The 13,811-nt window shown below is 47.9% G+C and overlaps 1 protein-coding gene across 2 annotated transcripts; it reads right to left on the minus strand.

Moving 5' to 3' along the window:
• Positions 1-5,684: 5,684 nt before the first annotated feature.
• SLAMF9 (SLAM family member 9) lies at positions 5,685-8,503 on the minus strand. 2 transcript variants are annotated; one of them, XM_004448440.1, is made up of 4 exons: positions 8,367-8,503; positions 7,593-7,934; positions 6,495-6,767; positions 5,685-6,056 (listed from the first exon to the last, which is right to left on the minus strand). In XM_004448440.1, the coding sequence occupies exons 1-4, from the start codon at positions 8,410-8,412 to the stop codon at positions 5,851-5,853; spliced, it is 867 nt and encodes a 288-aa protein (XP_004448497.1). In that variant the 5' UTR covers positions 8,413-8,503; the 3' UTR covers positions 5,685-5,850. The 2 variants fall into 2 exon arrangements, with proteins under 2 accessions (XP_004448497.1, XP_004448498.1); XM_004448441.2 differs by having other exon boundaries at positions 6,016-6,258.
• Between the last annotated feature and the right edge of the window lie 5,308 nt (positions 8,504-13,811).

The raw sequence follows: 13,811 nt of genomic DNA on the forward strand, positions 1-13,811 counted from the left end.
ATTACCTGTCCACGTGTTAAAGTGCCTCCCCTGGAAGCCTTCCCTGAAAGCAACACGTGAATCTCACTCCAGCCTCAAGTCCTGCAACTGGATCTGAGTGCACCAGGAATCTGATGCACAAAATCACCATCTCAATGTCAGGAGAGACCGCCCTGGGGTCACACTAGAATGCCTGCCACATCAACCTCCAGGTGGCAACCCCTATCTGACCACACCTGGGACCAGGAAGCCCATGCTCCCCCCACCTCCCCCAACCCATTCCATCTTCAGTCAACTCAGACTGCTGGGAGGGTTTTCCTGGTGTTAATATCTGGGTGCTTCTTGCCATAGCTGGGAGGTTTTTCCTGGTGTAAATGTCTGGGCGCTTCTTGCCATAGCAAGAGAGGGAAGCTGGGGGGGAGGGAGGAAGGAGGAGCACCGGGCATAGTCTCTCCCGCCATCCCTCCAGCAAATTCTCCCAAAGTAGCACCTTTTTGACATTGTTTTACAGTGTAATATGCTAACCTAAGAGTCTAAGAGTCTATAATGGAAACATGTTGGTGGACTCGGTGTGAAAGAGGCAGAATGCCTAGAAGACAGTCAAAGAGTAAAGTGTTTTTCATTTCTTGGCGCCTCACCAACCAGCGGGAACACTCTCCATCCCCTGTATTAGAACTGACTTCACATTTCATTTCTGCTGTCTCCGTTGTTTTCTTCTGGATAAGCTAATCTCTCCTCATTTGGATGTTAAAATAACTTTTTGTAAATTGGGATTTAGAAAGGTTTTAAAAGTTTATGATATGGTCTTTTTTTTTTCTTTTCTGGAAGCTATTTTGTGAGCTTTATTACTGTTGTCATCTTTCTCTGATTCAGATGTATCTCTTTGGCTTTTTGGTAAGAAAAGGAACCTAACCCCATAACTGGTTCCCTCACCACCCCAGAAGTGAAAATTGATTTTTTAAAAAATAGTCCCTGAGACTCAAAACTAAAGGTTTTCCTCTGGGTTATCCTTGATCCATAATTATTACTCTCTGGAAAAGTTTTTTCAACCCACAACCAGAGTACCAGGAGGCCCACATTTTCCACTGGTTGTCAAGAATATCAGGAGATGCTCTCAAGACCAGGGACTCTGCTGACGATGTGTGCATAAGCACTGGCCCCATCACCAGACCACACAAGAAGTATGGTTTCCAATATATTGCCATTTAACCGTTTGTCCTGCCTTTTTTCCCCAGTGAGACTCTAAGCTCCATGAGGGAGTGGATCATGTCCTGTTTGTCCTTGAACTCCCCCAATAGAAAGACTGCCTACCTCTCCAGCCTGTTTCTCACCTCCCTCTTGATCACGTTGTGCTTTGACCTTGCAGTCCCAAGAACTCACTCTGTTCTTTCACCTATCCATGTCTTGGCACTTACCTTCCGTCTGGCTAGGAAGCCCTTTTTCTACATTTCTTGTACTTACTGCTAATCACCAGCCAAAATTCAGTTTACTTGTTCTCTCCAAGACACCTCCCCTGACCCCTCATCTTCACCCCACAACTTTGTCACACCTTATTGTAATCTATCTTCACACTTTCCCCGAAGATTTCCCTCAGGGCAGACAGTGTCTTTTCCACCTCCCCAGAGCTAGTCCAGTGCCTAATACTTGGTAAGGGCTGAAATATGAGTCCTTCCTTCCCCCAACTTGCTCTCACCCACTTCAAAGGGTAAGGAACAAACTTCGCAAACTGTAGTGCGCTATTAGATGATTACTACCCTGGCTTCATGCAGGGGAAGAGGCCTAGGCCTCTCTGAACTTATAGTCAGCCTTCTTTAGGGTCTTAGAGTCTCAGCCTTCCTCTTCCAGGTGCTCCGGCCTGTTTGGGGGCCTCTGTTCAGAGCCTGGGTATCTCACGCTGTACAGGGACCATTCATTTCTTTATTTACTTTCTGTGTGGCAGACTCTGAAATGTGCACAGAATTAGTGAGTGCAAGATGGGTTCGAGCTGGTTTTTTCCAGTGATCTCTGGCACTATAATGGCAAAACTCTCGAGCATCTCAGAGTTCCCAGAGCCTCAAGCCCAAGCTTCAAAAGATGGTGCTGTCTAGGAAAGGCAGCTGGAGGAATATGGGACTGCAAGCTTGGTTCTAGAAATGCAGGCCTTTAGGGAGGTGGGACTGCTCAGGGCCTAACTAAAGTTGGTGCAGAGAATGGCCTCAGGTAAGATACTACTTTCCAAAGGGGCAAGAGCTCAGGCCCTCAGGATAGAGTAGATCAGATTGCCAGTCCTTAGGTTTTCCCAACCTTACCACCTCCTTCCCAAGCCCCAGAGAGAGAGAGCTCCAAAACCCTAGGCAGTTGCCAGTTTGCAAACAGGGCAGCACTTATTGCAGTGATGGAAGGCAAAACATCAAAAACAAAGCTTTTGCATTTCTTAATTTTTTGATACCCCAATTTATTTTTACCTTAATTTTTCTAAATTAATGTGTATTCTATATCTAACCTTTAAACTCATCACTATATTCCACTTTACTATTAATGGAACCTGGCAATATATTGGGCTTCATTTTTCAAGAAGTTTTGGATCACAGAGAGGTTCAACAATGGCAGGGGAGAAATACTGGGGTAGGATGTTATTGACAGGGGTCACATGGTTGGCAGGGAGTTCTCCAGGGCATATATCTAGGATGCATAAAAATGTTTGGATATTTTCATGGTGGTTGCGGTTAAAAACAACAACTGAGGAAGTGTTGAGTTCCTAGCTAGGGGAGCTCTATCACAGTCCCTAAAAGAACATCAACAATCCCTCAGATGCAATGTCAAAGACCAAAAAAGAAAGAATGCCCAACAATGAGCCCTTGATGTTAATGACTATGCTTGAAAGCCTGTGCACCTGAAATGAGAACAAGGCCTAGAGCTGCAAGGTGCCTAGGAGTTGCCTCCTGGGAGCCTCTGTGTTGCTCAAATGTGGCCAGTGTCGAAGCCAAGCTCAGCATGTAAATGTGTTGCCTTCCCCCCAGTGTGGGACATGACTCCTGGGAATGAGCCTCCCTGGCACTGAGGGATTACTACCAAGTACCAGCTGATGATGTAACTGGAAAATGACCTTGAATGAAAGGTTCAACTCGGACCAGCAGAATATCTCAGTCTACATGTAATACCAGGAGTTAAAAATGCTTTTTGACCTGAATGAAAGGGGGAAATGGAAAGGACAAATGAGTTTATATGGCTATGAGCTCTCCAAAAAGAGCTGGGAAGTTATCAGAGGGGTTGCCCTTATGCACACCTGAGCAGGGTCCCAAAGACAGATAAAGTGGATACAACCCCAGGTGTTGGTTCTTCTGAGGGCTACAGAGACCCACAGGTTCTATGGTCATGGCAGATGGAGTTCAGTGCCATGTCAGTTGGCCCCACTTTGGAGTTTGTGTTCTTGTGTGATGGAGCTGGACTCAGATGTGATCTTTGCCCACAAGCCTCTCCTGTCACTTTTGCCGGAACTGTAGTTGGTGCTGGGGTTTAATGTATACCCAGGGGACCTGGATCTCTGGACTGACCATGTGATGGCCAGGCCCTGAGCCTCAGGAGACTTGCAGCCCCTGTACTCTGGTTTGTTGGACTTGCCCCACTCAGCTGGCATGGAGGTGAAGAGGGTCAACCACCACACCGGGGAGCCAAGAGTGTCTATGACTGAAAGCAGGAGAGTTGCATCCAGCATCCATGTGGAATCTAGACCCCCTCTTGATGTGGATGTGGAGTGGACACAACCATTCTAGGGTCTATGGGATGGAGGAGTGGAGTATGGATTGGAGTGGGCTTGCTGATGTTCTGTTCATGAACTATTGTGATTGGTAATCGAAGAAAATGTGGCATTGGTGTGGAGAGGGTGGCCATGGTGGCTGCTGGGGGTGGGGAGTGGGAGGAAGAGATGTGGTGTGGGGGCATTTTCGGGGGTTGGAGTTGTCCTGGGTGGTGCTGCCAGGACAGTTGCTGGGCGTTGTGTGTCTTCCCATGGCCCACTGGGTGGACTGTGGGAGAGTGTGGGCTATGGTGTAGACCATTGACCATGGGGTGCAGTGGTGTTCAGAGATGTATTTGCCAGGTGCGGTGGATGTCTCATGATGATGGAGGAGGTTGTTGTTGTGGGGGAGGGGGTGGGGTGGGGGAGTGGGGGGGTATGGGGACCTCGTATTTTTTGAATGTAACATTAAAAAAATGAAGGGAAAAAAAAAAACCCTAGGCAGGGGGCCCCTGCTTGTCTCCTGTGTCCTGTTTCCTTTCTAGTTCAGAAGTCCTGCTCTTGGCTTCCTCCCATGCCGCACACGGCCCTCAGGGTCCTCCTCCTGGCATATCTAGTGCCCATCCCACATGTCCTGCTTCCCCAAGAGCCAAGTGTCCTTAGTCTCCAAGATTCTCCAATGCATCCTACCCCATCACAGAATTAAAATTCCTTTTTTTGGAAGACACTTTGGAGATCAACATTACTCCCTTCACTGACAGAGGGGGAAGGAGGGACCAGGGAAATGCCAGAGCCCTCCTCTTGCCCCAAGGCCCTCTCCCTGCTGTCAAACTCCTCTTCTGAAACTCCCAGGGTTACTAGCCAATCCCACCTCTGTGTGGGCCAAGGTGCTGGCCATAGCCATGTCTCTGTAAGAGCACCCATCATCTGCACCTCTGCCTACCTCTCCTTCTGAGGTATGCGTTTGTTGTGGAGAGGGACTGTGACTCAATGGCTATTTGCTGAACAAAGTTTCCCACCCTAGAAGGCCAGTGGCCAAGCAGAGCCCAGATCTGAGTACTTACCTGGTGCTCTCCCCACCTGCTCGCGACCTACACGTGTCCTGACTTCCAATTCCTTCCCTAATGCTCTCCCTCCCCTCCTCAGAGGTGACATGAAGAGCTGGGTCAAATAACATCCCCATGATCTGATTTGGGAGTATGACCAAGACTTGGGTAGTCGTACATCAGACCTTGGCGAGGCATGCAGGTTGATCACTGAACTAGGGGAAGAGCAAGAATGTAAGTTAAGGGCCTTTGGTAGGAGGGGGGGGCAAGAATGAGGATTACCCCAGTACAAGATTCCAGAGAGAAGGTCTGGAACATGGAAATGCCTAGGACAGGGACAGTCAGACAGCACGACCAACCACATGCAGAGGTCAAGGCTCTGAGGTTTTGGCTATTGATCCAGTAGAGTTATCATGCCTATAGGTTATGAACCAGAGGCCCAGAGCAGCCAGTATCAGGGAAATGACAGAGAGTTCATTGAGCTCATCTCAGAGCCTGAGAAGGGCTGCCCAAGGGTCCTGTCCCTTTCCCTATAGAACCCGGTGGGTGTGTGGGGGTAGTTAAGGGCACCCATCTGCCAGGGTGAGCGTGGAGAGATGGTGCAGAGGAATCTTAGCAATGATCACACCACTCTTACGCAGGATTCTAAGTGCCTGCGTTTCTCCCATTTACATGTCACAGGTTCAGTTAGGTTAACAAGTATCTCCCTTTTCTTATTTAGAGTGTAAATAATCTGGGTGCTATGGAATGGGACAGCTGGTGAATGATGCCATGCCCACACCTCTTTGGAAACGGGTCATTCAAACTCACTTTTCTCCTCCAAGGAAGGCTGGAGAAAACCTTTGGGCTTGGAGGAAGGGCACTTAGGAATAGAAGGAAACCTACCGAAGTGGGTTTTGCCACAGCACTGCCAAGGACAAAATGATCACAAGCAACTTCTCTGGAGTGGTGGTCACCTAATTTGACTTTATTGCCAGACAGTCTTCCTTTGGGGATTGTGACCCTTTAGACATCTATTCATGAGTCCCTTGGGGGAGAGGAGGGCCAGAGGAAAGGATCGCTGTGGGCTGGGAAGAAACAAAGCTGAGGACAGAGGTTCCCAAGGTGCAGTCAGGCTGGGCTGGGGCCAGGCTTCCCCTTCTTTCTCAGTTTCATTCTGTTTCTCCTGATTTTCTTCATCCTTGGGGTTTTGCATCTTGTCTGAACTCGGACGACCCAAAGTCCCACAGCTAGAATTATCAAGAGCAAGAGGAGGAGCAATACCTTGACCAGGAGGCAGAAGGAAGATGATGCCTTCTCCAAAGGAAAGCTAGGATCTGAGATGGAAAAAAGGGAAAGGAAAATGGGCTTGTCAGAGGGAGGGGTTGGTTTAGATCAGGGGACAGACTCCTACCCCAAATTCCACAGAAAGGATCTCAAGTTCACAATCAGTTGATGTCACTTTGCAAATGTCTCTGGAAATAGCCATTCTGTTCATCAAAGAAGGTCAGGAACTGAGATCTGGTGAGCAATCTCAATCTGAGCAGGGGAAAGGGAGAAAGAGAAGAGACCTTTGGAAATTGGGGGCAGTGGGAAAAGGGGGCACCCTCTCTTCATTCCAGGTGACAGGGCTCTGTAGAAGAGGGTTAAGTTTTGGCTTCCATGTACTCTCTTAGGAAGAGTGGGGGAGGGAGATGGTGACTCTTTCCCCCAGAAAATGGCCTTGAGGCACAGGCCCTGCAGTAGCTCAGGGGCTCTCTCTGGTCTCTAGGTACCTGCACAGAAGGGCCCAGCAAGGATGGGGCGGGAGCTGACGTTGCTGATGGGGTTGCTGACCCTGCAGGTGTAGGAAAGGGCATTGTCCCCAGGCCTCCAGGATGTGCTGAAATCAGGGCCTTCATGGATTGCATCATCGCTGTCCCCCCAGGATATCCAACTGTAGGTCACATCCTTGCCTGACTTCTCCACGGAGCATGTTAGAGATATATTACAGGCATCTTCACGAGAGATCTCAAATTTCACAGCGACTCTGGGCTCTGACAGCCGTCCTAGATGGGGTGGGGCGGGGGGAGGGGAGAAATGGGAGACAAAGACCTTCTAAATATTCAAGAATTGGTCCTGTTTTCCTAAGCAACTCAATCCTGGGGTCTTGATACTGTCTTTTGAGAACCCCTTCACTTACAACAAGAACAAACTATACCCAGCCACCATAAAGCCTGTAACTCCAGGGCCCCTAAGATAGCTGCTAAGGTAGGCAGAGCTGCCTTTGGTATCTTCTACCTTCTCTTTTTGCCTTCTCTGACTCTCACTTATGTACCCCACCTTCCTGCAAGCCCCATTTTAACTCCTGGATCCCATAAAATATTATCACTTTCCCAGGGGTATTTATATTTTAATCAGTGTCTCTTCGAGATTCAAGGTATAATATTAATGTGACAAGCCCTAAGAAGAAATTTGGGTTCAAGTAGAGAAAAGATACTGATTAGGACCCTTCAAATCACATGTGGGGATGAAAGGCTCAAGGATAGAGATGGTGTTCATCTCCCAGGATACAAAAATCTCCCTGGTAGAGAACTGAAATGGTCAAAGAAGATAGGGCAGTGACACATGGGACCTCTAAAGGGTCTGCATGGAGTCTGTAATCTCTCTTGCTGCATTGGGCACCTCCAAGGAAACAACCTAGAGTCCCAATGTCTGTTCCTTCTGGTCACTCCAGCTGTTATTGCAGCTCAAATGCTAGGGCTGGGCAGACTGGAGATGGTCCCACTATAACCCAAACAATAGCCCAAATCTTGACACCCCCTATTCTAAGACATGGGAAGCTCAGAAGAGCCAGAAAAAAAGCAGTTTCAGGATTCCCAGCCCAAACTTACGGTAGACACGTAGATTGTAGTGCTGTATAATAGATAGCTGGGATGTCCTCAGGTTAACTTGGACTTGGTAAGGCCCTGAGTCCTCGCTGCTCAGATTGCTGATCTGCAGGGCATAGCTAGGACCTAGGAAACTCACACGGCCCTGGTAGCGAGTGTTGGTTACACTGATGGTAGGTGGATTTCCCTCTTTCTCTGGCACCACAGTAGCAAGCCTTACACGGGAGGACCAGATAATGTCCTCAACCTCTTCATCTGACAGTATTTCCAGGGGGAGGATGATGGACTCTTGAAGGACTGCAACCACTTCCTCAGGATCCATTTCATCTCCAGAGTTCCCTTTGGCTGCAGACATAGGAAGAAAAAAGATGGAAACAGCCTGCTGGTGTCTCTGGCCTTCTTAGCCTGGCAACAAGGCTATGATCTCAAGGGAGGAGATGATAGGTTTATTGCTTAAGCTTGTTCTCCAGATGCCTCTTCTGGCTCTAGCTTTCTGCTGCACCTGAATTGAGCACATACCAGGGGATAACTTCCATCTGTATCACCCCCCAAATTTCATCTTCTCCTTTTGCCTCCCTTGGGCTGTGCCCCCCACCCCACTTCAGATTCCCAGTTTTCTTCATCTCTCAATCCTGCCCTGAAGCCACAGCCTGCTCTTCATTGCTCCAGAAAATCTGAAACATTCAGCCCCAAAGAAAGGGCCTGGCTAGCCCAAGGCCCAGCAGAACAGAACAGAGAGAGAAGGAGATACTCTTGTGCAGGCGCTGGCAGTCTCACCTTCCTGGAGCAGCAAGAGAAGAAAAAGCCAAGGCAGGGCCTGCATGGCAGCAGCCCCGTGCTGCTGCAGGTGTGACTTGGTTAGTGTAAAGAAGAAACCCTCAGGAGGCTCCTGGAGACTGAGAGACTGATTTACAGCCTTGAGGAGAAGGAAGTGACCCTCACCCTATCCAGCAGTCCTCTAACTTCCTCCATCCTCGCTTAGCTCCTCCTTGACCATCTAACTTCCTCCAACCTCACTAAACTTCTCCTTGTCCATCAGGGAGAGTTCTTTCTCAGAGTCTGATTGTCAGGATGGTTTTCCCACTGTCTCATGTTTCCCGTCCACCAAGTGTGGCTGAAATCTGCTTCCTAAATGAAGCCTTCCTACACTCCCCATCCTCTGTGTTCCTGAACTGCCAGGAATACCACACAGCCCTAACGATTAGAACAGAGCTGTGGGATCTAGACCTGTCATTTGGCATTTGGCATTCTCTGCCTCAGCTGTCTTGGCACATCCTATATTACTGTGGTCATTTAATCTTATAAAGCTTATAAACATCTATGTCTCCCCAGGTAGACGCCATCTTTTGTTTCCTCTGTATGCCCCACTATTGCTGTCCCATGCTAGACACATGTTAGCACTCAATTGACAACTTTGGAATGGATGAATAAATGGAATCTTTCTGTTTAAAGCTAGTTATGCTCCCACTTGAAAGACTGTGGGGAGGAGTGACCCTCTTTTAAATAAAAAAGCAGTTTGGGGAAGTGAATGGAGTTCAAGTGGTTGAGCACCTGCTTCCCATGTATGAGGTCCCAGGTTTGATCCCTGGTAACTCCTAAAACAAAGAAATGAAAAAACCAATTCTCATTGGAGAATGACTGTAGCTCAGTGTGGTTGAGTGCCTGCTTCCCATGTACAAGTCCTAGATTCAACTCCCAATACCTCCCCAAAAAAAGCAGTTTGGACCAGAGAACTCATCTAGGTAGTTAATATTATGGAAAGACTTTAAGTCATTCTGTGAGAATATCATGGTCATCAAAGCTATAAGAAGGAAATCAGATTCAGGGTGAGTTAAAGGGATAATAGTAAGAAAAAACATTTGGACAGTCAGAGCTGTCCAGGATGCGATGAAGTACCTTAGAGGTAGTCTTTGTACCTGGTGTTCCCACTAGGGCAGGAAAATCACTCACTTGGATTTTCTGTACCATCTCTGGCATCAGATGGATAAACAGACTGGATATATTTAAGTTTCTTCTAACACTCAATTCTGTGATTCTATGCTGTGTTGAGGAAGCAGGAGTGGTATCTCAAGACCAAGGGCACAGTAGAAGCAGATATATATTCAGTTCTCATCTAAGATTTCCGTCTTTAGGTTATCAAATTCAGCACTCAATCAAATGTTTATTGAGCAGCTTCTATGACTCAGATTTTAGCAGTGACCTAGAATTTTAGATCCTGACTTGGTGAAGTTCATAGTCTTATCAAAGTAAAATCAGGGAGAGCCTATAACAAGGGGACTTAGCAAAGTTGGAATGAAGAGGTTCAGGGGAAAGCTTTCAAGGAGAAATAATATTTAAGCTGAGAGCCCAAAGACAAGTGGGATCTTCTAGTTGAAGAAGAGGATGAAGTGGATAGTTTGTAAAGTTTGATTCATGAGTATCAAACTTCAGGGATCGGCATTTTTTTAAAAAAGCAGGTTTCAGTCTGTCTGAAAATGTTTTATGTAGTCATTTCTTTTGTTTAAAAAATAAAATTAAAGCAAGGAATGAAAAAACAAGGTCATACAAATAATATTCAGAATTTAAAGGGTGAGTGTATCAGTTAGGTTGTCTGAATAATTCTGATCAGCCAAAACGTGACTTGGTTCAGGTTATTAAACCTGTCTCTATATAAGCACTAATAGTCCAGTATATGAACTGAAGAGAAGGAAATAATTCCCACTCCCAGCCCTCACTTAGCTCCCCTGCCCCGGACCATTGTCGTAAAGGCCATCTCAGAGCAGGATTTTCTGTCTAATTTTCCGTTTGGCCCATGGACTGTGAGCCAAATGCACCTTCACTTTGGTCTCTCACTGCCCCTGTAACTTTACTAGGGTAGTCTTCCCTTGCCCCAGATGAGAACTCTGGTCAGCCCATGGTTTTGGTCTTAGCTTGAAAATAAGAACATCTTGTCCCAAATTCCATAATTCCAAAGTTAACCTAGAATCAAATAATCTCCCGTCTCCTGCACTTGCATCTGGTTCAGGCTGGAAGCCAGCAGTAGGGAAGGAGGGAGAGAAGGGTCATTCTGCTCTCAACTCACTCTCAGCTTACCTCCCCCACCCCTGCTCCCCTCACTGATGTGTCTCCTCAACTCACCTCCCCTAACTCATGTTCCATCTCCAGGAAGGTGAGGAGGGAAGGGTTTGTGTGATGAAGTTGTTTCTTGAGTGGCTTTGCGCTCCACGGGTCTAGCAGATGCTTAGTTAAGACGGACTAGTTCCATTTGAGGGGCAATTTCTGGGGTTCTTATGAGTTCTGGCTGGTTCCCTGTCTCCTGCCCTTGACCCAGGGTGGATGCATCTCTATTCTGGTGGTCCTTTGTGACTTCTTCCTCAGCGCCTGAACATTTGGCCGCACACCTCCAGTCCCCTTGCCTAAGTTTCCCTGGCCCTTCCTGTGCAGCCTGTGCAGCACCTAGGACAGCCAGGTAGACCATGTCTCATGAGTGGCCCTCAGTTGCCCACTGTAAACATTCCTTGGCCTAACAGATTCCAGGATCTACAACACCGTGCCTCGCTCCTGACTCCCCATAGGAGTCTGGTTTTAACTTTCCCAGGCCTGTCTTAGGCACCTGGCCCCTCTGACCCTCAACTTCAGGAATACATTTCAAAGCTCTCTAAGTCCTCTCCTTGAAGTGCCCCTCACCTGCCTTGTGGAGAACAGGTGGGACTCAGAGCAAAGTAATAGTTAAATCCAAAGAAATCTCTTTCCTAATCTCCCTCCCTCAATGTCCCATCCAGGAATGAAAGGGCTCAAAGAGTAGTGACAGGAGCTCTCCTTAATGCCCAGTGTAAATGCTGCAAGGGGAGCTCTCTCTCATGCTGCCTTTGACACCTCAGCATAGCCAAGGCAGAGTGAGCCCCATTCCAATATTCTGTACCACAGCCCCATGACCCACTTGATTTTGTGCTGCTCTGGTGGACACTTTCATAACAGCACCCGGGGCAGATTCTGCTTTTCAGCTTCAGGGCTTTCTCTGCAGCAGTGGAAGGTCACTTGGCCCAAAGGCAGGAGCAGCCAAGCAGCTTAGAGGCAGTGGACACCCCTCAGAAGCAACTCTCAGCCAGCGGAGGCCTAAGTGGGTCCATAAAAGTCCCAGCCTCCCTGCCAGAATTGTGGGACAATTCTGGAGCATGTTCTACACGGTTTCTCAGAGGGACTGAGCCACAGTTGTTCATGGCAGTAATAGCTATTAACATAACCCTTTTTTGGGGGAAGCGGACTTGGCTCAGTGGTCAGGGCATCGGTCTACCACATGGGAGGTCCGCGGTTCAAACCCCGGGCCTCCTTGACCGGTGTGGAGCTGGCCCATGCAAAGTGCTGATGCATGCAAGGAGTGCCGTGCCACACAGGGGTGCCCCCTGCATAGGGGTGCCCCCTGCATAGGGGAGCCCCACACACAAGGAGTGCACCCCGTAAGGAGAGCCGCCCAATGTGAAAGAAAGTTCAGCCTGCCCAGGAATGGTGCCACACACATGGAGAGCTGACACAACAACAAGATAACACAATAAAGAGAAACACAGATTCCCATGCTGCTGACAACAACAGAAGTGGACAAAGAAGAACACACAGCAAACAGACACAGAGAACAGACAACTGGAGGTGGGGGAAGGAAGGGGAAAGAAATTTAAAAAAAAACAACCCTTTTTGGTTTGTCTCCCTTCCCTTCTCATTTTCCCCACTTTCTTAATTTTGCTTCTTGGATCATCTCCTGGAAAGACTTCCAACACTCAAGTTCTCATCTAAGGGTATGCTTTGGGGAGAACACAAGCTAAGACACAATTAGATGATAAAGTAGTTGAGTCAAAAAAATTTAGATCTCCTCGTTCTTTAGGCTGGATCTTTCTTTAGGAGCAACATAAGCCAATGAGAAATAAGCACCCTTTCCTTTCTCCTGATACAACTGCCTTGGGAAAGAAGGACCAGTGGAAAACTGGTCCTGCTTTGATAAAGGGGATGGGGGGTAATATAGGGTCAAACCTTTGATCAAACTTTCTCCTCAGGTTCTCTTAAATCTGGAAAGATGGGGACCCCCATGGCAGAGCTGTGGTCCTGGAGGAACCTTTAACAGGTAAGGTCCAAACGAATCACCTCCCTCCTGGCGCAAAGCACGTTGAGACCTACACATGCCTGTGGTTCTGGGGTCTGTCTGTGCACTTCCTATGTGGTTTCCTTTTTTTCCCTCTCTCTTTCAAGTGTCAGGGGTAAGAGCGTGATCGCGCAGTTGAACCATGAAGGTAGCTGGAGAGAACCAAAACAATCTGCAAATTGTTGAAGTGCAACCAAAGGAGTCATTGTGAAACAGAGGAGAAAGGAGCAGAGAGGCCAGCCTGTACAAGATCCCTGTAGGGGGGGGCGGGGAGGGGGGGACAGGGGTCATCGAGGCCCAGGCCAACACCTGACCTGGTGGGGTAGAGATTGAGGTGGACAGTAGTTGAGATTGGGCTGGAAATGAGGACTGAAGCCAGCTCACCAGGGTCTTGAAGACCTGTTCAAGGGTTTGTAAGTTTTATACATTTACAAGTTATAAGTTATACTCTTTTAAGAAGTTTACATTTGACATGGAGAAGAAATATAGGATGGGAGGTGAAGGGAAAACATCAGTAGGGGAACAGTTTTATTACTGTTGATATTTTAAGATGGCAAAGATTGGAGCCTGTTTAAATGCTGATAAGAAGGAGCCAGGAGGGAGAGGGGTTAAAAAGAGATGGAGGAAAGAAAAGAGAGGTCTCTGAGGTCAAGGTCCCTGAGAAGATGGAAGAAGCTGAGATTCAGAGCTCAGAAAGAAGACCTGACCTTAGACGGCAGGTCCATTGTAATAAGAGGGAAGGCAGAAAAGATGGGCAGGAATGCAAGTAGGTTTGTGTGTGGCAAGAAGTTAAGGGGGATCCCGTCAGATGATTTCAATTTTCTCTGTAAAATAGAGGCAAAGTTATTTGCCAAAACCGATGGTTAACTGTATGTGTCAGAAGTAAGCATTAAAAGGGAATGAGGGAAGCAGATGTGGCTCAAGTGATGGGGCTTCTGCCTACCATAAGGGAGGATCGGGTTTCGATCCCTGGAGCCTCCTGTTGAAAAAGAAGAAGAGAAAGCGTGCCCATGCGGCAAGCCAGTACCCGTGCATATGCCTGCATGGTAAGCCAGTTCCTGCGCAGCAAGTCAAGTGCCCGCACAGTGAGTCAATGCCCACGCAAGTGAGTC

This window comes from Dasypus novemcinctus, chromosome 13 (assembly GCF_030445035.2).
Source record: "Dasypus novemcinctus isolate mDasNov1 chromosome 13, mDasNov1.1.hap2, whole genome shotgun sequence".
In the NCBI taxonomy this organism is placed as follows: domain Eukaryota; kingdom Metazoa; phylum Chordata; class Mammalia; order Cingulata; family Dasypodidae; genus Dasypus; species Dasypus novemcinctus.

What these genes read in the sequence shown, in the direction of transcription:
- SLAMF9 (XM_004448440.1), bottom strand. Translation starts at nt 8,412, where the DNA reads ATGCAGGCCCTGCCTTGGCTTTTTCTTCTCTTGCTGCTCCAGGAAG. An exon ending in CTACAATCTACGTGTCTACC is followed by an intron (nt 6,768 to 7,592) that starts GTAAGTTTGGGC and finishes CACCCCATCTAG; the next exon opens with GACGGCTGTCAGAGCCCAGA. An exon ending in TGCTGGGCCCTTCTGTGCAG is followed by an intron (nt 6,057 to 6,494) that starts GTACCTAGAGAC and finishes TTTCCATCTCAG; the next exon opens with ATCCTAGCTTTCCTTTGGAG.